This window comes from Schistocerca serialis, chromosome 4 (genome assembly GCF_023864345.2).
Source record: "Schistocerca serialis cubense isolate TAMUIC-IGC-003099 chromosome 4, iqSchSeri2.2, whole genome shotgun sequence".
Lineage (NCBI taxonomy): Eukaryota > Metazoa > Arthropoda > Insecta > Orthoptera > Acrididae > Schistocerca > Schistocerca serialis.
Window position 1 is genome coordinate 853,595,289 of NC_064641.1, and position 26,373 is coordinate 853,621,661.

Below are 26,373 nucleotides of genomic sequence, written 5' to 3' on the forward strand. Positions count from 1 at the left end.
AATCTGGTAATGTCTGTTCTCTTTGGAGAATCCACACATATGTATGTTGATTGTGCAGAACCAGAACTCTTCTTGCCACTGCTGTGTCCAGTGTTGTCATTAGGTTCACCACTGTTAGCTCACCTCTCCTGCTGCTGTGTAAAGGTACGGCACCACAATGGTTACTGTGCTCACAGTCAATAGTGCTCCAGATGCCATTACATTACTTCTCTGGATACTGATCCCACTGCAAGCAAGCCCATTTCCTGATGAAGTTAGGTGGGTGTATGATCTTGCACAACCTAGCGAACAGTATGTCTGTCTGGTCAGACACTAGTCACATGGGGCAGTGAAGATCCTGCATGGAATCGAGTATGGCTCTCCTGAACCCAACAATTCTATATTCACATCACAGTCATGAGATCCTCACAACATAAACAGCAATTTCTCACAATGATGAACTGCAGCTCAATAGGTCACGATCTTGTTGCTGTCAATTTCTGACACATTCTGATATGGATTCCTCTTTCTTACATGAGGCATAACAGAATCTTCTCGCAAGCAACCAACAGACAAACTCAGTTTCTGAATGACAAATCTTCTGCATAATCTTCCTTTATACACAGAAGGTAGATGGCATTAGTCCTATCGTCTTTATGTTCTTGCACTGATACAGGGTGTTTCAAAAATGACCGGTATATTTGAAACGGCAATAAAAACTAAACGAGCAGCGATAGAAATACACCATTTGTTGCAATATGCTTGGGACAACAGTACATTTTCAGGCGGACAAACTTTCGAAATTACAGTAGTTACAATTTTCAACAACAGATGGCACTGCAAGTGATGTGAAAGATATAGAAGACAACGCAGTCTGTGGGTGCGCCATTCTGTACGTCGTCTTTCTGCTGTAAGCGTGTGCTGTTCACAACGTGCAAGTGTGCTGTGGATAACATGGTTTATTCCTTAGAACAGAGGATTTTTCTGGTGTTGGAATTCCACCGCCTAGAACACAGTGTTGTTGCAACAAGACGAAGTTTTCAACGGAGGTTTAATGTAACCAAAGGACCGAAAAGCGATACAATAAAGGATCTGTTTGAAAAATTTCTACGGACTGGGAACGTGACGGATGAACGTGCTGGAAAGGTAGGGCGACCGTGTACGGCAACCACAGAGGGCAATGCGCAGCTAGTGCAGCAGGTGATCCAACAGCAGCCTCGGGTTTCCGTTCGCCGTGTTGCAGCTGCGGTCCAAATGACGCCAACATCCACGTATCGTCTCATGCGCCAGAGTTTACACCTCTATCCATACAAAATTCAAACGCGGCAACCCCTCAGCGCCGCTACCATTGCTGCACGAGAAACATTCGCTAACGATATAGTGCACAGGATTGATGATGGCGATATGCATGTGGGCAGCATTTGGTTTACTGATGAAGCTTATTTTTACCTGGACGGCTTTGTCAATAAACAGAATTGGCGCATATGGGAAACCGAAAAGCCCCATGTTGCAGTCCCATCGTCCCTGCATCCTCAAAAAGTACTGGTTTGGGCCGCCATTTCTTCCAAAGGAATCATTGGCCCATTTTCCAGATCCGAAACGATTACTGCATCACGCTATTTGGACATTCTTCGTGAATTTGTGGCGGTACAAACTGCCTTAGACGACACTGCGAACACCTCGTGGTTTATGCAAGATGGTGCCCGGTCACATCGCACGGCCGACGTCTTTAATTTCCTGAATGAATATTTCGATGATCGTGTGATTGCTTTGGGCTATCCGAAACATACAGGAGGCGGCGTGGATTGGCCTCCCTATTCGCCAGACATGAACCCCTGTGACTTCTTTCTGTGGGGACACTTGAAAGACCAGGTGTACCGCCAGAATCCAGAAGCAATTGAACAGCTGAAGCAGTACATCTCATCTGCATGTGAAGCCATTCCGCCAGACATGTTGTCAAAGGTTTCGGGTAATTTCATTCAGAGACTACGCCATATTATTGCTACGCATGGTGGATATGTGGAAAATATCGTACTATAGAGTTTCCCAGACCGCAGCGCCATCTGTTGTTGAAAATTGTAATGACTGTAATTTCGAAAGTTTGTCTGCCTGAAAATGTACTGTTGTCCCAAGCATATTGCAACGAACGGTGTATTTCTATCGCTGCTCGTTTAGTTTTTATTGCCGTTTCAAATATACCGGTCAGTTTTGAAACACCCTGTATGTTCATCATTAGTGTATCCCAGCATCTGGTACTCTCCATAAAAATTTGATGTTTGTTGCATCTCACTTTCATGGTGTCACAATTTTAATGTACATATGGTTGAAGCTGCAACTCAACTTCCGATCTCCTTTAGAAGGTATCTGCAGTATGATCTAGGAAGATAAAGTAATCACATATTTTGACTGCATGGTTCTGTATACGAAAATTTTCTTTCCCGAAGGTAAGTTCTTTCAGTAATTACCAAAGAAGAAAGCTGTAAATGAAAACTTGATACATAATTTATTTTTCTGCAAGACTCAAAACGGAAAAGTTGCCACGCCTATATGATCAAGCAGCTCTGTACTGTGGTTCATTTAATTCTCATCTATAAGTACACCTAAAAGTTCAGAGAATTTTCCCTAACATATTAACGCCTGATGATACGTTATCCTTGCCATTAGTGTTACGCCCATTTCTATGCAGTGTTAAATATACGCAAATAGCATTTGGGAAAATAAAAAATCCTGAAACATGTAAGCTTTCTGGTTTCAGAGCTGGCTGTATGTTGCAAACTGTAGCCAACTATATCTTTCTCTTAAGCATTTAGCCACAGAATTAGGAATAATAGAACACATGGCTGACAAAACTGGCTACCCATATTGGAAAATTAAACTCCTCAATCAGACAAAAAAACAGCACAGAAATATACATATGGTACATATACACCAGAAAAAGATGTTGGGAAGAAGTAGTTCAGTAAGTACCACAACCTTGAATTTGCTGGAAAACTTCTCTGTACAACAACAAATATTCTGAAGAACTACGATGTCAATGTAAGTTTCTACCCAAAGAACAATCCAACCTTACACTTACACAATAAATGAAATCACTCTGACAAACTCAAAAAGTCCTAATGTCTTTAAAATCAGTTACCATACCAGAGACTGCTTCTAAATAGGACAAAGTGGGAGGAATTTTTCCACATGATTCAGAGTACACTACGCTGTTTTCAATCTCAAACTAATAAGTCAGGAATTGCTGATCATCTAATCAAAACAAACTACAAAATTTAAAACACATAAATGGACTTAAAGAAGCTATGAGTTCAACACAAAGGCTTCAGACTAAACATTTCAGAAACTCATGAAATACAATGGCTGGTCATATTGCACCCTTAGCCCACCTTCAATGGAAAGAATGAAACTAATTTCAATGGAGTGTCCTAACATCACTCAGTAAATCCCTGAACATGCACACAATGTGTGTAAGGTGCTTTTACATTTCACTCCACTTCTATTTCTCTTCCCACCCTGAGCTCTTTCTGACCATTTACTTCCCCTTTCACTCCCCCTTACCTGGATACAACTTTAGGTTCATTGTTAAAAACTATTAATTCGTTACCAATACATGGTTACTGCATACTGTATTCGTACACAACATCTGAAGGCCACATTTCTCAACCTCTTTTCGTTTGGGGTATACCAAAGTACATTTCAAACTTCCGTGACATCTCTACATCTGATTTTTTTTTCTAGCTGCAAAAAATCAAATACGTAACATACATACAATAGATTTTTTAAATTATGGAATGAGTATGAGATAAAAATTTTACTAATTTATTACTTCAAGAAATGATTTGGTGATAAATTTTTCATGTTCTAGGTATTTTATCTGTGGAAAATTAGAAGACATTAAAAATCTCACTACACATCTGACACATACTTGCGATATGCCAATGTGTCACAGCATGGCAGTTGAGAAATACAGTTCTACACTGCAAGCCTGTATGCAACCACGTATGTTTGCAGACTGTAATATTAATTTGCACTGCATGCTTAATTTCAACTTATACCACAATATATGATGACATGTAACAGTATTATGAAAAGGATAGTTGTTACTCACAATATAGCAGAGATGCTGAGTTGCAGATAGGCACAACAAAAAAAACTGTCACAAAATAAGCTTTTGGCCAAGGCCTTTGACAAAGGCATTGTGGGCCGAAAGCTTATTTTGTGATTGTCTTTTTGTTGTGGCTATGTGTGACTCAGCATCTCTGCTATACGGTGAGTAGCAACTATCCTTTTTATAATATTGTTACAGCCCCTCCTAGATTTTCCATCATTTGATACATGATGATATTATTTTTCCTGTAAAATATTTAAAAACTTTTGCTCAAAGATTATTTGTGGTTGTCTAGCACGTATGTTGTTATCTTCGAACTATGAAAATATCCATTCAGTTTGTGGTGTAGTTTGAAACTCCTAATGTTAATCCAAAAAATGCATAAACATTGAGATGTCATATGCAACAGTAATCAGCAAAACTTACATGTATAATATAAGTTGCTAATAAAATCTGGATATATTCAATAAATTTGCATACATTTTACCATAAAATTATGAAATTCAATTGAGGAAGCATTATCGCCTTACACAGATACAAGTTTCTAACGTGTTGATATTCCACTGCAGAAGAGAGATTTGTTAAAAAAAAAAAAAAAAAAAAAAAAAAAAAAAAAAAAAAAAAAAAAAAAAAAAAAAAGGAATTTCAATGACCTTTTTAGAAGAACCAGTGTCATATTTTTTACAGCAGTTAAATAAGCAACCCTGCACCTCACTAATTTATAAAAATCAGTTAATTTGATTTGGCCTGGAGCAAAAACGTGGACAGAAACCTATCCTACACAGTACTATCTTTAAATACTGACTGACATATTTAATAAATCTAACACTTTTATATTACACATTACAGCACTTGTGTATGTGTATTTCAAAGAATAGGTCAGTGTGCTCTAGGACTTTCCAATTACTCTGATGTATAATCTTTACTTACGCTCCTGGTCCTTCCCAGGTCCAAGTAACTGTGTCAAGTTTGTTTGGATAACGTAGACAGACAGGCTGCACAGGTACTCCTGGGTAGAAAGCTCCTGGTTTGAATGTGATTAGACACGATCTGTTTGTACATGTTCCTTCTGGGAATATGAGCACCTGTAAGAGACATTACAACATCATTAGTGTCAAAGCCAGGTTTCTGTGGAAGGGTCAATTCAACAGAGATGGAGAGGGTGTACAGATCAATGTCAGCAATTTCTAATATACTTTACGAGATGGGTATCAGCTTCTATCAATGTCAGTGCATCTTTAAATATACTTGAAATAATGAAAAAACGGCTCAGATATGAAGTTAAATCAAATAAAGCTTCCGAAAGTCTTAAGTGTTACAGTTTTTATGGTGTCTTATCTGAACCTAGTCAATTTATTTTGACATGAAATAGCTGAGATTTCAAGGAAAGAGGTGTACAGCGAATCCCTAAAGGAAAAATGCAATAATGAATGAATATCTGCTTCATAACTGTGTTGAAAGTTTGCAACTCATTGAAAGTGAATTGCAAACCATGACTGAAACCTCCATACCTACCCTTTGTGAACACTGTCCTCCTACTTAGGCCATCCAAGTACACCTCACAGACCAATTCAAAGCTTCGACTTGCCACTGAATCCTCTCCACTTCTTCCTGATCTCTGGACCCAAAGTTTGCCCCAACAAAGTGAATCAAATGAAGGAAATTATAGTGGGGATGCATGAAAGGAGAGAGAACTGATGATTTCCAGTATACATCAACACTATGGGAACTCAGAAAGATGTCGTCATCGAGAGAAACAAAACTTGCATTCTACGGATTGGAGCATGGAATGTTAGATCCCTTAATCTGGCAGGCAGATTAGAAAATTTAAAAAGGGAAATGGATTGGTTGAAGTTGCACATAGTGGGAATTCGGTTGAAGGAGGAACAGGACATCTAGTCAGGTGAACACAGGGTTATAAATACAAAATGAAATGTGGTTAAAGCAGAAGTAATAATGAATAAGAAAACTGGGATGCAGGTAAGCTACTAGAAACAGCTTAGTGAATGAATTATTGAGGCCAAGATAGACACGAGGCCCACTCTCGCCACAGTAACACAAGTTTATATGCCAACTAGCTCTGCAGATGATGAAGAGATTGAATAAATGTATGACAAGATAAAAGAAATTATTCAGATGGTTAGGGAAGACAAAAATTTAATAATGATGGGGACTGGAATTTGATAGTAAGAAATGGATGATAAGGAAAAATAGTAGGTGAATATGAACAGGGGAAAAGGAATGAAAGAGGAAGCCACATGGTAGAATTTTACACAGAGCATAATTTAATCATTGCTAATACTTTGTTTAAGAATCATAAAAGCTGTATACATAGAAAAGACCTGGATATGCCAGAAGGTTACAGATTGATTTATATAATGGCAGGACAGAGATTTAGGAACCAGATTGTAAGACATTTTCAGGGGCAGATGTGGACTCTCACCCTCTGTAAACATTTTGCTGCTGGGGAGACAATAGTTGCCTTATGTTGTGCAGAATTGTCTTCATTGCCAATTAGAACATGGTTTGCCTCCTTGCTTCCAGACTTTTGGTTATGAACTGTAGATTAGAGCTGAAGAAATTGGAAAAGGATAAGAAATTAAGAAGATGGGACCTGGATAAGTTGAAACACCTGGAGGTTGCTGAGAGTTTCAGGGAGAGCATTAGGCAATGTTTGACTAGAACAGGGGAAAGGAGCACAGTAGAAGAGGAATGCGTAGCTTTAAGAGATAAAATGGTGAAGGCAGCAGAGGACTGAATAGCTATAAAGTAAAGACCTAGCAGAAGTCCTCAGATATCAAAAAAGATATTGAATGTAATTAATGAAAGGAGAAAATATAAAAACGCAGCTAGTGAAGCAGGCAAAAGGCAATGCAAATGTTTTAAAAAAACAACTAAGCAGGAATGGTTGCAGGACAAATGTAAGGATTTGAAAGCATATTTCACTCAAGGAAAGATAGATGCTGCCTCAGGAAAACTGAAGATGCCTTTGGAGAAAACAGAAACAGATGCATGAATATCACAAGCTCAGGTGGCAAACCAATCCTAAGCAAAGAAGGCACAGGTAGAAGACAGAGAAGACATTCTTGAAGGCAATATTATAGAAAGGCAAGTCGACACAGATGAAGATGAGATGGGAGATATGATATTTCTAGAAGAATTTGAGAGTTCTGAAAGATGTAAGCTGAAACAGGGCCCTAGGAGTAGACGATATTCTGTCATGACTGCTTTAACAGGTGGCACAGCCACTGATGGTGTAGGATGAGGCTGTGAGAGGATAGGAATCTGAAGTCTGGGTGGCTGGATTGGGAAAGTCTTGCACTTGGCTCTTCCACAGGGATATGATTCCTGTGGCAAGGGGCTGGGATTGGGAGGGGTATAGATGGACTATAACATTGTCGAGGTTCATGTCCTCCATTTTAAGGCATGATGATAGATAATTAAAGCCCTGATTAAGGCTGTGGTTCAGTTGTTCTGGTCGAGGATGGTATTGGATGATGAAGGGGGCATTCCCTTTGTAGCTGGTCTTTGTGATAATTGGAGGATTGAAGGCGTGTGGGGTATGGCACGGGATATCTGTTTGAGGAGTGGGTCTGAGGGATATTGCTTGTCTGTGAAGACCTTGGTGAGGCCTTCAATGTACTGGGCAGGGAGGAGGAGGTCAATGTCCATGAAGGTGGAATGCTGGGTTGGAGAAGGGAGAGAAACTGTTCCAGTTGTGAAAGGAATGAGGATAGAGTGTTCTGGTACTGAGCCCTTATCATGACGATACCATCAATAAATTTTATTTATTAATGGTAGTTCTCATACTCTAGTTCTGACCAAGGTTTTCAAGGGGGTTTCACTTACTCTCTCAAATGGCACTTCCCTTGCCTCACTGCCTACTCGTTTGTTATTCCGCAGAAAAGCCCCTGCCTCTCCAATGGGTTATTACGTGAAGATCCTGCTCTTTCTATAGGGGTATGGAATGAAAAGTATGTGATAAAAACAAAACAAAATATAATATTTCCATGTGAACATATACAAATTCTGTACATTAAGTGCATATTTCTCATAGATATACAAGTACTCTGTGTACACTATTGAAATTGTTGTCTTATTTTTGTCAATGAAATGACTATGAAAACATGCACAAGTATTAATAACTTTTTTCTTATCTTTGTAGAATGACTGTATATGGTCATTGTGGCTACAATCAGATAACTAATTATCACAGCCAATGAATAAAGAAAGGCTGAACCAAATAACTGCTTGTATTTATTTCTTCCAGTTGGAGTCTGCAGCCTGTATAATTATCTCCAACATGCCTATTTTCATACCTGCATATAGCAAAGTGGAAAAAGTGTAAGTTACACAAGGCATCATGCCTGTTAGTTCCATGGCTGGTGTCTTTGGCATAAAAATTTAAAAAAATAAATAAAATAAAAAAAAAACAGCGATGTGACGGAAATGAGATCTAAAGGCAAGTCAACTATATATGGTACTTTTACTGTTTTCTAATAAATATGGCAAGAAAAGTGAAAGAGCAACACCCAAAACTGTCTATCTCAGTGCCACTCAAATAAAATTTTTAAGACTGAAATATATATTACTTTAAAGTAGCATCCCATAAGTTAAAAAATGTCTAATTGAAAATTTACTCACTAAGAAAATTTGCAAATTCATTAGACATAACAAAACGTATGTGGAGCAAATTACAGAAAAAAAACTGTAAGCCTGTGTTATGAGTCCCTTAACTGCATAATAATAGTAAAGGTGTTGGAAATGAAGCACACACTTCAGGCAGTGTAATCACAGGACAGAAACTTTTCTATTTTCAAGCTGACCAGTTTCAAGAGTTTTCTGCTGTCATCATCTGATCTAAGAGGAGAACATGAAGATAATGGGGGAGGCGTGGGGGAGACTACAGTTAATTTCACCTATTATATAAAATAAGAAATTTCACTTACCTTCTGGAACTTGTTATAAAGGTGGCATGTAACATTACATTAAGATAAAAGGCACTCCACGCATAGACATCTTTTTATAAAAGACATACACACAGTTGGTAACATCCTCATACCATCCATGCATATGTATTAGATGACTAAGTAAATTCAGCTCTGTGTGGTTTTTGTGTATGCTAATGCTTTCCACAAGTGATAGTTTGTGGGACCCCTCCATTCCTGGTTGGCTCGGCATTAATGCTTGCACCATTTGGTTCTTATTTTATGTCCTGTTACTTTATTAATTAAAGATAAAGGCTATTTTTAAACTTTTTTGATTGTTACTGTAATTTTCTCACTGTACAATAAGGAAACAGTATGTATGACTATAGATTTTATGTGGAGCGTAAGCCCATGGTAGTTTTAAATGTACGGTCAGCTGGCATTCCTGTTGTATCAAATATTTGGAAAGTCCACCTTTATTTCTGGTACATAGCTGTTCATTTCTTGTAACCAGAGTGTGTGTCATCATTTGGCATTTACTACTTACATAACTTCGTAACAGATCTGTCGCCTCTATGTAGACACTCCGTCTGTAGCTTAGTGCTGTGCGGCAAGCTTAGGAGAGAGATTTCCAGTGACTATACGCATGGTGGTACAAAGATGTTGAGAACTGTGTGCATTTGATCAATTTCGTGTTTTTCATCATGACATGTATATGTGTGGAGTGCCTTTTGTGCTTTGACTTTATGACAAGTTTCATACGGTACATGAAATTACGTGGTACTTTTATAACATCTTCCACAAGGGACAATTTTGTATTTTATGTAATAGGGGAAATTAAGTGTAGTCTGTTTCCCTCACCCTCCCCTAACCCCTTATCTTCGTGTTTTCCCCTTAGATCATATGATGGCAGCATAAGACTGCTGACACCAGTCATCCTGGAATAATAAAAGTTTCTACCTGGTGTACAAAGTGTGTTCTTCATTCATGACCACACAGATTGCCCCACAACACCTTACAGCTAAGGTGTTGTGCCTCACCTGTGGCCAGTCGAGATCTGAGGTGGCTCTCTCGATGATCTCCTTGATGGTGTTTTGTCTTGAGTTAGGATCCTCCCTCCACACATACACAGGCTGGGTGTAGTTTATCAGCTCTGTTGGAAACATTTTAAGTTTGCTTATAATAATTAAAGGATACATATTTTGTTGTTATTTTTAATTATATTGTAGTACCTGACTTATTAAAAGTAATAGTAATTAAAAGTAAAATTACCATATGAAAAAATTGTTTTCACTCACATTTGATTTTCTAAACATGTCATACCATAGCAGAAATTTATGGTGCTATGTTCTGTTTCTGTGAAGTACTTAACACAAACACAACTGGTAGAAGTCTATAAGTCTTTAAATATTGCCTTAGGTGAGCTGTTGGGAATATCCAGTGATTTTTGTGAACATCAGAAATATCACTATGGAAGAAAATTAATTTGCACTCAAAAGGTAAATATAATAAGCATATCCAGCATTGTAAAAATCGTAATAATGCCGACAGTAATCCACAGAACTGGGATGATAGAGCTACAGGTTACAGTCAGGTGGCAAAATAGCAAATAGTTCACAAACATTGATCTGATAGATGTGCCTGTTCAATGAAACGAGCATTTTATATGAAAGAATGATATTGCAGATTCCCCACCAATGATATTGTACACCAAACAGCTGAAATAATATGTAATGGATTTGTGAACTGTATTTACATGGAAAATGTTTCTGAATGTCACTTGATGGATTCTTTTCTTAACACACATAAAAAAAACTTGTTCTCCATCCATACATAGCAATCACAGTCAGTGTGTCACATGAACTAGCAGATCGCATAATTTACATTAAAAACAGTAGAAATATGTATTTTCAAGAACATTGCTTTAGTTTACATGTTACTCATTGTTACAGAGACAGCTGACTTCTAAAGAATGAACCTTCACAGCCAAATAGGTTTATTACATCTGAAACTGATGCAGTATATAATATGTTGTTTGAGGAAGATAAATGGAATTTTTTTAGTTTTGACCATATCACAATATGTGGCTCAGAAAGTGTTACTTATTTTCATTAGGCCATGTTAACTAGTAAATTACATACTACTGGTAGTAAAATAATTCTTCAGTCTTGTAAAGAGTGTGCACAACATTATCTTAGGTTAATCATCTATTTCATACAATCAGAGAACAAAGCAAAGTTTTTCCACACCAATCTGTTTATATTTCATGTCATCATTCCTATATGTACAAATGTAGAGTTTTAAAATGAAAGCAGTGAAAATAAGCAGTATTCCTTTAATTTTATATATCTGTAAATCAACTCATACTCTGTCTTGTCTCTAATCTTACTGTGGTTAAATACACAAAAAGGGAATGAAAATACATTGACTCAATTTGTACACATTAACAGACAACCACTTTTGTGTCTGCGCTTTGGTAGATTTTACATACTATGGAAAATATTGAAAAATATTTATTTTGTAAATAAGTAATATTATGTGCAGTGCACTTTGTTCTCTGATACATATTGTAATCCAAACCTGCTGGTTCTCACAACTGGCAACAGAAATACAAGAATGTTCTAGATACATACTGCCAATGAAAGGGTTCAGCCCACTTTCCCTGCGAACAATAAGAGAGGGGAATCCAGTGATATAGGTGATACTGGCATCAAGGAACGTCGAGTGTGGTGCAACGACGAGTATGGGTGCCTCCGACCGCGTCGCCTGCCGGCCCCTTATCACAAGGGACATGCCGCCCGCCCGGTAGGTGGAGCGCCCCAGTGCACAGATCACCGGCGTCAATTTTCTGTGTGGTGGGTGGAATAAACAGCACAAGTAAGAGAGAGGGAGCACAGGACAAAACAGCCAGAGTACCACACCATGTGTTAACACTCCCTTGTTTACAACACAGGAAGAATTATGTTACTGAACACCCATAGAACCACACAAGTTGAGTTTAGAGAGGAAGTCTGTTAATCAGAAGAATCCATCACCAAAGAGAGGTACAGGTAACAGAGATTTAATATTGTAGAAGCAGCAGTAGATTATTTCCTTCCATTTTACAATATTTCTTACAGCAGTATCCATAGAAGTAGAGTAAAAACTATAGCAATTTTCCCAATAGGTTAAAGTAATTGTTGTAAACCATGGAAAAGTGAGTTCCATTCTGAATAAAAATAATATTTTAGGACTGAAAATCCACAGAAATGAACCTTTCTTGTTGTGCCATGCCAATACAAAAGCATAAGAATTTACAGTTAGAAAAAACTGGTTTTATGGAAATGAATATTACACTTTGGTTGACTTTGCACCCAGTATGTCCACAAAAAGAAGTTGCTAATATGGAAGAAATGATTTCATTACATTTTGTAAGTTTCACTAAAATAAATCCCAAATACGTAATCAGTAAGATATATGCATTAGTTTTCCATTAACAATAGTGAATGACATGATTAAAATGGATCATTAAATGAAAATGTTTATTTTACACACACACACACACACACACACACACACACACACACACACACACACACACACACACACACACACACACACACACACACACGAATAACCATACCAACTTTGAAACTGTGAAAGTAGTGAGGGGGAAAAAAATTTCTCTACAAACTTTTTGGCCAGTGTACAAAGATAGAGAAGATAGGTCACTAAAACAAGAATTAATTTTAAAAATACAAACAAGAATGCTGAAAAATATTATGGCACTGATTAATTGAAGATCCTGTGTGCCAACTGTTAGGCAAGAAGACAAGATCTGTTCTTAAATACAAAAACTTTAGTAGGGGGAGAGGGAGAGATGGAGAGGGATGCAAGAGAGGGGGGGGGGAGGGGGGGGGAGAAAAAAACACACACACACACACACACACACACACACACACACACACACACACACACACACACACAGAGAGAGAGAGAGAGAGAGAGAGAGAGAGAGAGAGAGAGAGAGAGAGAGATATCACATCACACAGATAATTACAAGCAGTGACTGATGATAAAGGAAGCATAGCCTGTTATAAAAGCCTACAAAATAAATATCATACTGGAATCCGGTGTGTTATGCAGTGGAAGCATAGCTACTATTTGCCCCAATAACCATAAAACATTTGTGAAGCATTTTTGTTATTGCTGCTAGACTGTGAGAACCTGAGGTAGGATTGCTTTTTACACATAGATAATGCATGCACGAATGACATACTTCCAAAGAAGGGCAAGTGTCCAGTCTCGCCCTTTGCAACAATACTCGGAGCACCCAGATATACAACTGGCAACGCATCAAAGTAGGAGGAATGCGGCGCTAATGCCAGGACGGGCGCTTCCTTAGCCGTCGCCTGTTTTCCCTTCACCGTCACCCAGTGGAATCCTCCACACAGGAAGAGACCCCTCATCACACAGCAGATCACAGCACGCGCATTGCTACAACACCAAAACCATGTCACTGCACTTGCTATGTTGTTACATGCACAGAAATTTCGCTGAGAATGTTAGAAAGGAAGTGTTAGTGTAAAAAACAATCATTTCCACACAAATTGTATCAAGTGCAAATTGATCTCAACTTAAAACAAACTTCCATTGTAAGAATATCATATTTTGACCATTTTTCTGTATATTACTATGATAGTGTGTCATGTTTTGACTATTTTTCTTGGTCTTACCCTGGTGATATCTAACAAATGGCTTAGAAAGGTGAGCTATTAGGTCACACATATGAAAGATGGCTTTACACAATCCACACAGGCATTTCACGCTGCTTAGAATATACAGTGTGGCGTAAGAAGCGGAAAGTTTCCTGCCACATACAAAACAAATGTTTTATCCACATTTAAGATGAATATGACAAAGATAGCTACAAACACCACAAAATTCTCAACTTGGTCAAGATATCTACTAAATTCATCAAACATCTGAAGCAACACCCTACATTGCCAGTGTAAATAGTCAGCAGGCATAACATGTCTGATTTATTCCCTTAAAAATTCATTCATGGGTAGCTTGTGAAGTTTTTACTAAGCTGTGATTGGGCTGGGCTGGCGATATTAGCCAGATGTCAGCCACTTCTTGCTCTGTTCGCAAAATGGAAGAGTTAACTTGTGCAGAGAAGGTAAGGCCATGGCTAAGTGTCACTTATGCTGTAAGACAACTGTATAGGACAAAACCAATCACAGGAATGAAATTTCCCTTGATGCGCTAGGATGGGCGGAGGAGTGTAGGCGAGTGAAGTTTGGACCCTCTTTTTTTCAGCCAAATCGCAGACTGTTCAGACCTTTCTCCCACTCCTCTTTGGGAATGAGGCCCCCCACCTTGTATGAAAGATTGAAGACTTCATTCTGTATCCCTTAGAATAGACAATAAACCATGCCACAATTTAATTTCAATAGTAGACTTGGCATTTCTGATTTCATACCCTGCAGTTATCTCATATACACTGGGTCCCCACCTGCAGCTGCCATTCATCCTATCATCCAAACATTTGTGCCCTTGCACACCACTTTATTAGGACCATCAACATTATTGTGACTGTCACTGTATAAACAGTCTAAAATACGTTGTTGATTGGGTCAACAATATATTACTTTATGCCTTTATTACACATTTCAGCTTGTGTTAGATTGTTCAACTTATCTTTTATTTCTGAACTTTCATGTCCTTTGCTTTCTTCTAACCACAGAAGTTAGCAAGTCGCTCAATAACACAGCAGAACTGTAACGTCAGAAACATGTGAGTGTTCGGGTTCACCTATACTAAATGTGTGCATGTTCATACAAAGGCAAATGATTTCCTACAGACTTCCACGTAGAGAAAATATAGCGAGCTTACCTACATTATACAATCAAAAGTATCTGCATACTTAGCAATGGCCATTAATATGAGGTGTGCCCACACTGCACCTTTATGGCAGTATGAGCACTGCTGGGCACACTTTCAGTGAGTTGTCTGAATGAATGGAGGAATGGCAGCCCATTATTCCTCAAAAGCCAAAACCAGGAAAGGTAGTGATTTTGGACACTGGGGTCTGGAGCAAACTTTACATTCTAACTCATCATAAAGGTGTTGCACTGGGCTCAGGTTGGGACTCTGAGCAAGCCAGTCCATTTAAGGCATGTTATTGTCCACAAACCATTGCCTCATATGTGCTAGTTTATGGCAAGGTTCATTTTGCTGATACAAAGTTATCAACTCCAGACTGTTCCTTTGCTTCACACAGTTTACAATGGTGTAAAACATATCCATATCCTTCCGCATTTACCATCATCTTAAGCAAAAAAATGGGACTACATCGTATCCACAAAAACCACCCTTGTGCTGTAAAATCCCTCCTTTGTGCTTCGTTGTTGGCACTACAGATGATGGCAGATAATGTTCTCCAGACATTTGTCAAACCCAAAGCATTACATTACATTATCACCAGGTATAGCACGATTCATCACATATCATTGGTTTCCAGTCATCCCCTGTCCTGTGGCATCACTCTTTACACCACCAAAATTATCACTTAGCCTTCACTGCAGAAACAAATGGCTTACGACTAGCTGCTTGACCAATATATCCCATTATTTTTTAAGTCTGTATGCATCATCACAATGCTTCCTGGACTGCTAATAACACTTTAGAACTCGTGCACAACTAATTCTGCTGATGTCATGCAATTTTTTATAACCACCCTATGCAGTGCTTGACGTCCACCACCAGTAGCTGAGCGGTCAGGGCAACAGAATGTCAGTCCTAAGGGCCCGGGTTCGATTCCCGGTTGGGTCGGAGATTTTCTCCACTCGGGGACTGGGTGACGTGTTGTCCTAATCATCATCATTTCATCCCCATCGATGCGCAAGTCGCCAAAGTGGCGTCAAATTGAAAGACTTACACCCGGCAAACGGTCTGCCTGATGAGAGGCCCTAGTCACATGACTATTTATTTAGTGCTTGACAATCCCTGTTGGTCAGTATATGATGTTTCTGCCTGGATTTAGTTTAGTTGTAGTTGTTCCTTCATGCGTCCACTTCACTATCAATCAGTAACAGTCAACATTGGCGGCTTCAGAAAAATTAAAATGTCCCTGATGGACTTCTTATACTCAGGTGACATCCAATGACTATTCCACATTTTAAGTCACTGAGCTCTCTTGGATCACCCATTCTGCTGTCACTCTTTCTCAACTGACAACACAATATTCCTCAGCTTCTTTTGTACTGGTGGATCTGCCTCTTGTTACATTAGTGGTCAATTTCACATTACACAGTGGTGTCCAGGTACGTTTGCTCAGACAGTGTACATAAATACCATGAACTGACAGGTCGGCACGGATGAGGAGCTGAACCCATAAAAATTCAACTTTAATTCAGCTAAAATGATATGGCCACCCATGGGCATTACATAGCTGTAGTAAGGATGAAACATACACCGATGAACAGCTCAATACTGTGCAGCAGCCGTGTGACAGTGGGGAATCATGGGAAGGACCAAACATGAAAACTGATGTACTAAGGATATGCAATGACTTATGGCCATCCAACAGCCACACAAAACCAATTAAGATCATCAGAGCAGGGCTGAAGTTATTAACATCCTCCTCAACAGCAAGTTGAGCAAGACTTATTTCTACAGAGATGTCGAGAGTTTGTGAAAATTTCAAAACCGAATTTCCAATTCCTGCTGAAGTGCTTTAAGGTTATTTTGGTGTATGACTGCAGTTTTTCCAAATGTAATATGCTTTTGAGGTTGTGTACTTAATCCCTGCATAAAATTAAACACAAACACATACCCACATAACAAATTAATGTATTATATACATATGTACATTATGCAATGAAAATTAGAAAAAGAAAGTGTTAATTGATTATCATGCTTTTAACTGACCACTTTCTCAACATGCAGTGTATTAAATAATCAAAAGTGTTTCCATTTTTAGTTATCTGTATGTCTAATACCGTGCACATAGTTGACAAAACAGTTTACGAATTTGCATTGTTGTTTAATGAATTAAGGCATATATCATAATACTGTTAACATCCTACATGACAAAGATTGTGTTAATTCTTAACAAAATGGCTTTAAAGGATGGCTGGTAAATAGTTAACTTCAGAAGATGAAGTTCAAAACTTCAGATGGACACATTCAAAACTAGGAAAAACCTAGCTTTTGGAACTTTTTTTCTTTCTTCATGAATAGGTTGGTGAAGTTGGGAAAGAGATTAGAGGAGCTAAACTTCTTTGCCAAGAAAGCTAATTATAACCTTTATTCTCAGTAATCAGTTCTGGTAATCAAAGTTACCATCTCCAGATCTGGAGTGACAGGTTATTGCATATTTCTTTAAATATGAGGGCTGCCCAGTAAGTAATGCACTGCATCGTTTTTCTTTGACAAATCTTTAGTGAACATAATGAGAATTACACTTGGGGAAGAATGGTGTTTTATCTACAAACCCCATTTTTCCATGTAATCTCCATCTCGTTCTATGGCCTTCCTCCAGCATGACACAAGGGTGTTTATTGTCTGTCCATACCAATCCTTGTCCTGGTGACAGGGCCAGTGTTTCACTATGTTGATCATCTCCTCTTCTTTCTCAAAATGTCTTCCATTAATGGCATTCCTTAATGAACCAAACAAGTGGAAGTCTGAGGCGGCTAGGTCAGGGCTGTAGGGTGGGTGGGGTAACACTGTCCAACACTTTTTTGTGATGTGTTTAGCAGTCCTCAGACTTGTGGGGGCCGAGTGTTATCATGTTGCAGCAAAACATCTCCCGAGTTGCCGTGACGCCGAAGTTACTGGAAGCGCATCTTAAGTTTTGTTAATGCGTTAGTGTATGCATCTGAATTAATAGTACCACCCCTTGGCATCACATCAATGAGAATCACACCTTCACAGTCCCACAAGATGGTGATCATGACCTTACCAGCCGAAGCAGTTGCTGTGAATTTTTTCTTCTGTGGTGATTGGGAATGGTACCATTCCATCAATTGTTGTTTAGTTTCGGGCTCAAAATGGTGAACCTGAGTTTCATCACCTGTCACAATCCTGGATATTAAGGCCTCCCCTCAGCTTCAAAATATTGCAACAAGTCAAGACAAATGCTTTTTTGTGCTATTTGTGATCCACTGTTAGACACTGTGGGACCTATCTTGCACAGACTTTTAATATGCAAGAGTGTGGTAACTGCATCCAAACTTTTTTTGCTGATTGACAGATACAGTGCCAACTGCCAAGTCAAAATGCATCTGACCTTGCAAATGACATCAGCTCGCTGCAACACGTTGGGTGTGACAGCAGTGGATGGTCTCCCCGACTGCTGCAAATCGTGGAGCTCCACCGAATCGCCTTCTGATGACCTCACCGTCCATGCCCGGCAAGTAACTTTACTTCTGTCAACAGCAGATGCTCCATTAGACTTTGCACAAGGATTTGCGAATATTCCTCATTGTTTCTTTCTCTGCACTGAGAAATTCAATGACGGCACATTGCTTGTAATGTATGTCACCTACAGGCATAATTTTGTAATTTTGAAACAGTCTTGCAGCTACAATTTCTGTCGGAAATGATGGAAACCTGGGGCGCTCACTCAGGTGACTTCAAATATTGCATACGTAACATTTCGCGTTCGTAGCATTGTTTTGGGCTGAGAAAAAAAATATGGTGCATTACTTTCTGAGCAACCCTCATAGCAGTGTAGGTACTCTTTCTCTTTTACCCTCCTATTTTAAGGAATGTGCAGTAACCTGTTCATTGAGATGTGAAGATGGTAACATTGATTAGCAAAACTGATTATCAGGAAGATCGCCCATTGTGGCTGAAAATGAGTAAACTATTGGGGGGGGGGGGGGGGGGGAGAGAGAGAGAGAGAGAGAGAGAGAGAGAGAGAGAGAGAGAGAGAGAGAGAGAGAGAGAGAGGAAGGGCACTCAGAGTCCTAGGTTAAGAGAGCACCTAGATACAGTATTTATGTCGTGAAGTACGTAATGACCAGCCATTTTGCACAATCTTGATACAACAATCTTTTTAAGCAAATGTTCCTTCAGAGACAATACTAATTCTTCCTTTGATATTGATGGCTGTCTGACAATGACACTCCTGATTTCAATTTATCACTGGACACATGTCAAATATTGTTAAGAGAGGCAGTTGCTACTATTCCAATTCAGCATATAAAATCATAATTGTTTAAGTATCACATTTTTAGACAGCCATATAGGAAAATATTTCTCTTCTTTTGCCAAAATATTAAAATTTTATGAACTGATCTGAATATCTTCATCATAATCAAAAACACCAAGCAACTTGCATATCAAAAGGAACATAGTTATCAGAAAATTCCCAAAGTAAAGATAAAAAAGATCACAATGCTGCACACTATTTAGAACAATATACAAACAGAAAACTGAAATTAGTGGACACCAAAATGCAGTAATTAAGATCACCTGTTAAATGTTGTATTACCAAAATATATGAACCAATAAAAGACTGGCATATGCTGTTATTTTGCCTGGCGTTTCAATACAGCTCAATGTTGAATAGGCCCACTGATAGTGTAAGTTAGATTATCTCAACAATTCTCAACATTTTGCTCTGATGTCTTTTCTTAAAATTTCTTTGTATTAATGTTGCATCAGTAGTGAAGTCAGAATAACACATGTAGTCCTGATTGAATTTTGAAACTGAAGTACCTGAACATTACTCTATTCTACGAATCGTTCAACTTGCATACGAAGATTTAGGAAAGACAAGTCATGAATTTGGTATGTTGTCAACAGTAAACTTGGATCATCATATGAACAAGGTTCAGCATTGATCAAATTTAGCATAACACACCCTTGGCAACACCAATAAAAGCGAATTGCACAAACATCGCTGACTGGAGATCAGTTTTGACCTTAATTCACACTTTTGACATTCTCAGTTCAAAGCTCCACTCTATTGTGTAACACCGATCTTGGAGCCACCGAATGAGTGTCACTGTTAAACTAAATTAGCAATAAACACTATCGGGAACACTGCTAAAATCAGCTATTGACACAATTATACGGGTGCAAATATTAATCATATGTCTTCAGCCTGTAATCTCATTGACTGGAGTAGAATTGGCTTCAGTGATGAGTCCCACTTCAATTTAAGCTTCAATGACCAGCAAAGATGTGTCTGGAGACACCCTGGACTGCAGTGAGATACCAGCCTGACTGTTGGCTGCCACACAGTGTGACAACCAGGAATGACGGTCTGGGGTGCTATTTCCTTTCATCGCAGGACCCATTTGGTTGTCATCCGTGACACCGTTACAGCACAGCGGTATGTTGACAATATTCTGCACCCTGTTTTGTTGCCCTTGATCAAACAGTTGTACTGTTTGTCTTTGTGATTGCCAAACTAACGTGGCCAGCGAGGCCACTGGATCCCTACCCAATTGAGAACTTTTCAATCATTATGGTCAGGACCCACCAACCAGCTCATGATTTTGACAATATAATGCACCAGTTGGGCAAAATTTGGCACGACATCCCTCGGGAGGGCATCCAAGAACTCTATCAATCAACATCAAGCTGAATAACTGCTTGTGTAAGAGCCAGAAGTGGGCCAACGTGTTATTGACTTGTTTAATATGTGAAGCTCTATCTCTTGAATAAATCACACAGTTTTTCTGAAACTTTAATCATTTGTTTGTCTATTCATTTACACCACATCTACCAATTTCCATTCCATTCAGTTAATTCCTTCGTGGTGCATCATGGTTGCTTTTTTTCTGTTTTGTCTTAGTGGATTTACTAATTTTTTGTTGGAGCAAACGTACTTGATATGAAGCAAAGCTGCATCCATCTCTGTAGTTAGTTTCTCGGTAAAGCTTTTAGTTTTCGCGAACAAAATAAATAAATAAAAAACACAGTTCTGGGATTTGCCCTTGTTTTCTGCTACGGAGTCTCTCTCTCATGCTATTTTGAGAAAACTAACTGGTAACAAAATAATATTTTTCCACGTCTTACAGCCACACATTCCAGCTTCAGAACGAACGTATTTTATTTTCGCTATGTCCCACAGTCATTGTGATACATCGAAGTAAAGTACAACACTGCGCATATTTTGAAAAATTTGCAGTGAAATATGTAGTCACTGGCCTTTCCGTTTGACGGGCTTTTAAGAAATAGGTTGGTGCGCATGAAATGTAGCTAATGTATCGAAATTGGAGAGCGAAGGAGAGTGATCTCTCTTTCCACTCTCGAGAAAATACGTGAGATACCGGGTGATCAAAAAGTCAGTATAAATTTGAAAACCGAATAAATCACGGAATAATGCAGATAGAGGGGCAAAAATTGACACACATGCTTGGAATGACATGAGGTTTTATTAGAACAAAAAAAAAAAAAAAAAAATACAAAAGTTCAAAAAATGTCCGACAGATGGCGCTTCATCTGATCAGAATAGCAATAATCAGCATAACAAAGTAAGACAAAGCAAAGATGATGTTCTTTATAGGAAATGCTCAATATGTCCACCATCATCCCCCAAAAATAGCTGTAGTCGAGGAATAATGTTGTGAACAGCACTGTAAAGCATGTCCGGAGTTATTGTGAGGCATTGGCGTCAGGTGTTGTCTTTCAGCATCCCTAGAGATGTCGGTCGATCACGATACACTTGCGACTTCACGTAACCCCAAAGCCAATAACCGCACGGACTGTCTGGAAACCTGGGAGGCCAAGCATGACGAAAGTGGCGGCTGAGCACACGACCATCACCAAACGACGCGCGCAAGAGATGTTTCACGCGTCTGAAATATGGGCAATATGGGGTGGAGCGCCATCCTGCATAAACATCGTACTTTCCAGCAGGTGTTTATCAGCCAGGCTGGGGATGATGCGATTCTGTAACATATCGGCGTACCTCTCACCCGTCACGGTAGCAGTTACAAAACCAGAATCACGCATTTCCTCGAAGAAAAAAGGCCCGATAACGGTAGATGTGGTATATCCAACCCATTCCGTGACTTTGTCGTCGTGCAATGGAGTTTACACGACAGTTCTAGGATTTTCGGTAGCCCAAATTTTGCAGTTGTGGGCGTTGACAGACCCTCGGAGCGTGAAATGAGCTTCGTCGGTCCACAACACGTTACTCAACCAATCGTCATCTCCCGCCATCTCTTGAAACGCCCACACCGCAAATGCCCTCCGCTTTACTAAATCGCCAAGTAACAGTTCACGATGCCGATGGATTTTGTATGGATAGCATCGGAGGGTACGCCTCAGTGCCAACCAAACAGTAGTGTATGGAATGCCGGTGCGACGTGCGACTGCACGAGCGCCGACTTCCCCGTGCAGAGACGAACCCGCTACAGTCTCCATTTCTTCCTGAACTGTCTTAGCAGCATTCTCTCATTACAGCTCCTTTTAGACACGATTGTCATGCGCAGTCACTGACGTATTGCTGTCCAGTGCCATCTGTCGGACATTTTGTGAACTTTGTTTTCTTTGGTTCTAATAAAACACCATTCACTCATTCCAAGCATGTATGTCAATTTGTACCTTTCTATCCACATTATTCCGTGGTTTATTAAGTTTTCAAATTTATACTGACTTTTTGATCACCCGGCATATTGGAGATCCTCCGTGACGAGGTTGGTAGTTACGCGGCTGATACCGCCTGTTACTCGGAGTGCGGAGCTGCCCCGTGTCCCTATTTTCCGTATGCTGACGACACAGAACGAAGCTGGAAAGGAAAGATAAACTTAATGAAATGACACCCTGAGTCATCAGTTCACGACGCTGACTGTATGTTTTTGAAGTCGATGCTGCCTGGTTTAAGGAAATAACGTTGTCTCTTTTTTTCGCTATCTTACCTACGTTATTTTGTTCACTATGTTACCAGTGTTACTGAATTTATTCTCTCATTTATGTATAGCCTTTTCACTTTACAACTGCCATTTTAGATTAGCGCACGGCGAACTGTTGACTTGTACTGCTACTGGCTGTTTCGAATGGCGCACGAGCCATGTAACTGCGCTCAGTCAAAATGTTAAAAGAGTTCCTGAACTGTACCTGGTACACGTGCTACACACAGAACAAACATATGTTGTGTTAACACAGTCGAAACGAACAACAGGAAATTAGAACTTGTTTTACACATTAACAATGCAGCTGTGCGTATAGGAGACAACAGTACATTCGCTTTTAATACACTCTATAGGAAACCGTAGGTAACGAAAATAAAATAAAGTAAAATAAAACTTGTTTTACTGTCTAATAACCGAGGCCAACGTGATATACCATTGTTATTGATAAATTCTTCCAGACAGAAGCATACGATGTTAAAATAAAACCTGTTACGATCTAATAACTGGAACTGGGATTCAGATCACAGTTTTAGGTTTTTTCGTACCCTCCTGGATTTCTCACATCGTTCTAAGAAAGCCTGCAGGTCATGCTACAATGTCCTCCCCGTCGACCAGAAATATCCTATTTTTACACTGCTAAAACGTAGCAGACCTTCCGTTTTTTCTTCTCGATATATCTGAAATACGATATTTATCAGTATTTTGCCATTTGAGCGTACTCTTCATTAAGGTACATCTGCACGGTGACTATCCATTCTGTGAGAATACGCAGAAGTAGTAACGCACTACGATTATAACGAGACTGTACAATGCCAATGCACGTGCGTCTATTGTGTACTCTCTAAAGTATTGTCGGACGGCATTGGTCCCATGTGTACGCAAACAAGGTTAGTTCCGCGTCCCGCCATCGGCAACTGTAAAATGAGCAAGTATAGTTAATTTGGAAATTAACGAATCTAAAACAAACCCGACAGAAGGGTGAGACGAGGTAGTGAGTAAAAAAACACAGAGGAAACAGCAATGTGACTGGTGCTGCGCTAGACGCTGTACGTACCCAAAAGGTTGGAGATCCGGACACATTCCCTTCTGTCTTTCGCAATGGGAAAGGCCCCTCTACTTACTTCTGTGCCCAGTGTCTTTTTCTGGGTGCAAATTTCACCGGGTGCAGATTAGAGGACACCAGAATACCGACTACCTTCCTCGCCCAATTCCCCCCCCCCCCCCCCCCCTCTCTCTCTCTCTCTCTCTCTCTCTCTCTCTCTCTCTCTCTATCTCTCTCTCTTGAAGAAACTATCTTGAGGAATCAAGGTGGGTAAGCCTTTACAGGCTACATAACTTCGTTGCTACGTAGTTACGCTGTAGGGCAAAAACTGTAAAGGAAGAGAGAAACTGGAATACATTCAGCAATTGATTGACGATGTAGGTTGCAAGTGCTACTCTCAGACGAAAGGGTTGGCACAGGAGAGGAATTCGTGGCGGGCCGCATCAAACCAGCCAGAAGGCTGAGGACCCAATAAAAAATATATTTATATACACGCTTTCCTCCTCGACCTTAGCATAGCCTCCGAAAGCGAATCACATCTGATGGGGTAGCGTACTTGTTTCACAACCCACAAGGTGGCACTCCGAGTGGGACCACACTGCGAACGGCATTACTAGCCTCAAGTTTCACTGCTCTTCTGCTCCGCTATGAACTACTCAACTGTATCCCAGAGGCGCAAGTGTTTTCTCACGTGGCTCTAGCTTCCTTACAACTCGAAAACTTTGCTACTAGACACACAGCTAGTGTGGCAGGCCGGAGAGGTAAGTCCCTTCAAAAAGTAAGTGCAGTCTAGCAGTCAAGATGACTTGAATCCAGTATGTGCGACAAATCGTACAAACAGCAGTTCAATATCATTACAGAAAAAAGAAACAAATGAATAAATAACGAAAAAGGAAACAAATAACAACGAAATAGGAAACAAATAAATAACAACGAAATACGAAAGGCTTTCTCGATGTTCTGAAACATTCATTCATTCACACGTCTGCTTTCGGCTTCTTGGACGATGGAAACTTTGTTTGCTGCTGAATGTCAGTTTAACCCTCGACTAGTAAACCCTCGTAGAATTTGCGATTGGAGTTTGTGCAAATTCGCCAATCTAGTATGCTCGGGAAAAACGAGCACTTAATTTTTTCTGTACGTGCCCTGTTTTCTCTTATTTTATAGTGATGATCATTTGTCCCTATGTAGGTGGGTGCCAAAAGAATGTTTTCACAATCGGAGGAGAAAACTGGTGATTGAAATTTCATGAGTAGATCCCATTGCAACGAAAAACGGCTTTCAGTACAGGGTGTAAAACTGGACATTTTGTACTTATTTTGTTCCGGACATACCACTGGAGACCTTATAATTGTAATTAACTAGTGAATAAACTATAAGCTATGACTCCCTTTGAATAAAGTATGAAGTACTAAAAATTATGACGGGTTAGTAACAATGCAACATTTCCCCCCTTTAGTGTTCTAGGGTTAATGAGGCTGAGTATGTACAATTGTCATTAACATCACAACACAAACGGCTGTGTTTGGACTGGTGCTGCGACCGGGACGCATAGATTTCTAACGAACAGCGCCGCACTGTGCCCATCGATGAATCGCGGTTCCGACCATCGCCGGCCAGTATGCAAGATGCTCAACGACGCCAAGTAAAACACTAGTGACTTGAACGCACGCACTGGAGACGAACACTTACGCACAGAAATGGGAGAGTTAATCGAAAGGTTCAAGCTATAGTCGCAAGACAGCGAGTCAATTTAGACTTGTGAAATGGTGACGCCTTTTCGTAGGTTAAGATGAAAACTTGGCTGGTTTCTCTGCCGGAACCGTCATTCGCTGTGCTTCATACACTGCAATTCCGTGCTTCGACAATGAAGTAAGGACGTCGCGGCAAGACACCATTTTCTGTTTAAAAGTGTTAAAAATTGAATCAAACAGACAAAAAAGCCGAATCATTAATTTCCGAGTTTTAAATTGCATTCAGGCATGCGAATTTTCGATCGCCGCACATCCGCGACAGATGCTGAAATAAAGCGTCTCAACGAAACCAAAGTTTTGGAATTCCTCTTAAATTTTACGTTGAACACGGCGCGGAATTTGCCTCTTTCCCACCTCACATTCATTGGAAGTACCGTGCGGACTGGTTACACGGAGGTGATAAAAGTCATGGGAAACGGATATTCATGTACGAAGGTGGCTGTAATATCGCGTAGTGTCATTTGTGCTCCGGCGACTCATGTGAAATGGTTTCCCATGTGATTATGGCCGTACGACGGGTATTAACCAATTTTGAACGCGGAATGATAGTCTGAGCTAGATGCATGGAACATTCAATTTCAGAAATAATTAGGGAATTCAATACTCCGAGAGCCACAGTGACAGGAGTGTGCTGACAATACCAAATTTCAGGCATTACCTCCCACCACGGATAAACGCAGTGGCCGAGGGTCTTCAGTTA

General features: G+C 39.7%; 1 protein-coding gene across 1 annotated transcript in view; it reads right to left on the reverse strand.

Annotated features, from left to right (window-relative positions):
* LOC126473486 (lysophosphatidylcholine acyltransferase) overlaps positions 1–26,373 on the reverse strand; it is a 700,767-nt gene that overhangs the window by 32,551 nt on the left and 641,843 nt on the right. Inside the window, exons 3-5 of the mRNA XM_050100562.1 lie at positions 13,274–13,491; positions 10,056–10,168; positions 5,018–5,172 (exon numbers count right to left, since the gene is read on the reverse strand). Of these exons, the coding sequence (XP_049956519.1) occupies positions 5,018–5,172; positions 10,056–10,168; positions 13,274–13,491 (486 nt within the window). The remainder of the gene's footprint in view (positions 1–5,017; positions 5,173–10,055; positions 10,169–13,273; positions 13,492–26,373) is intronic.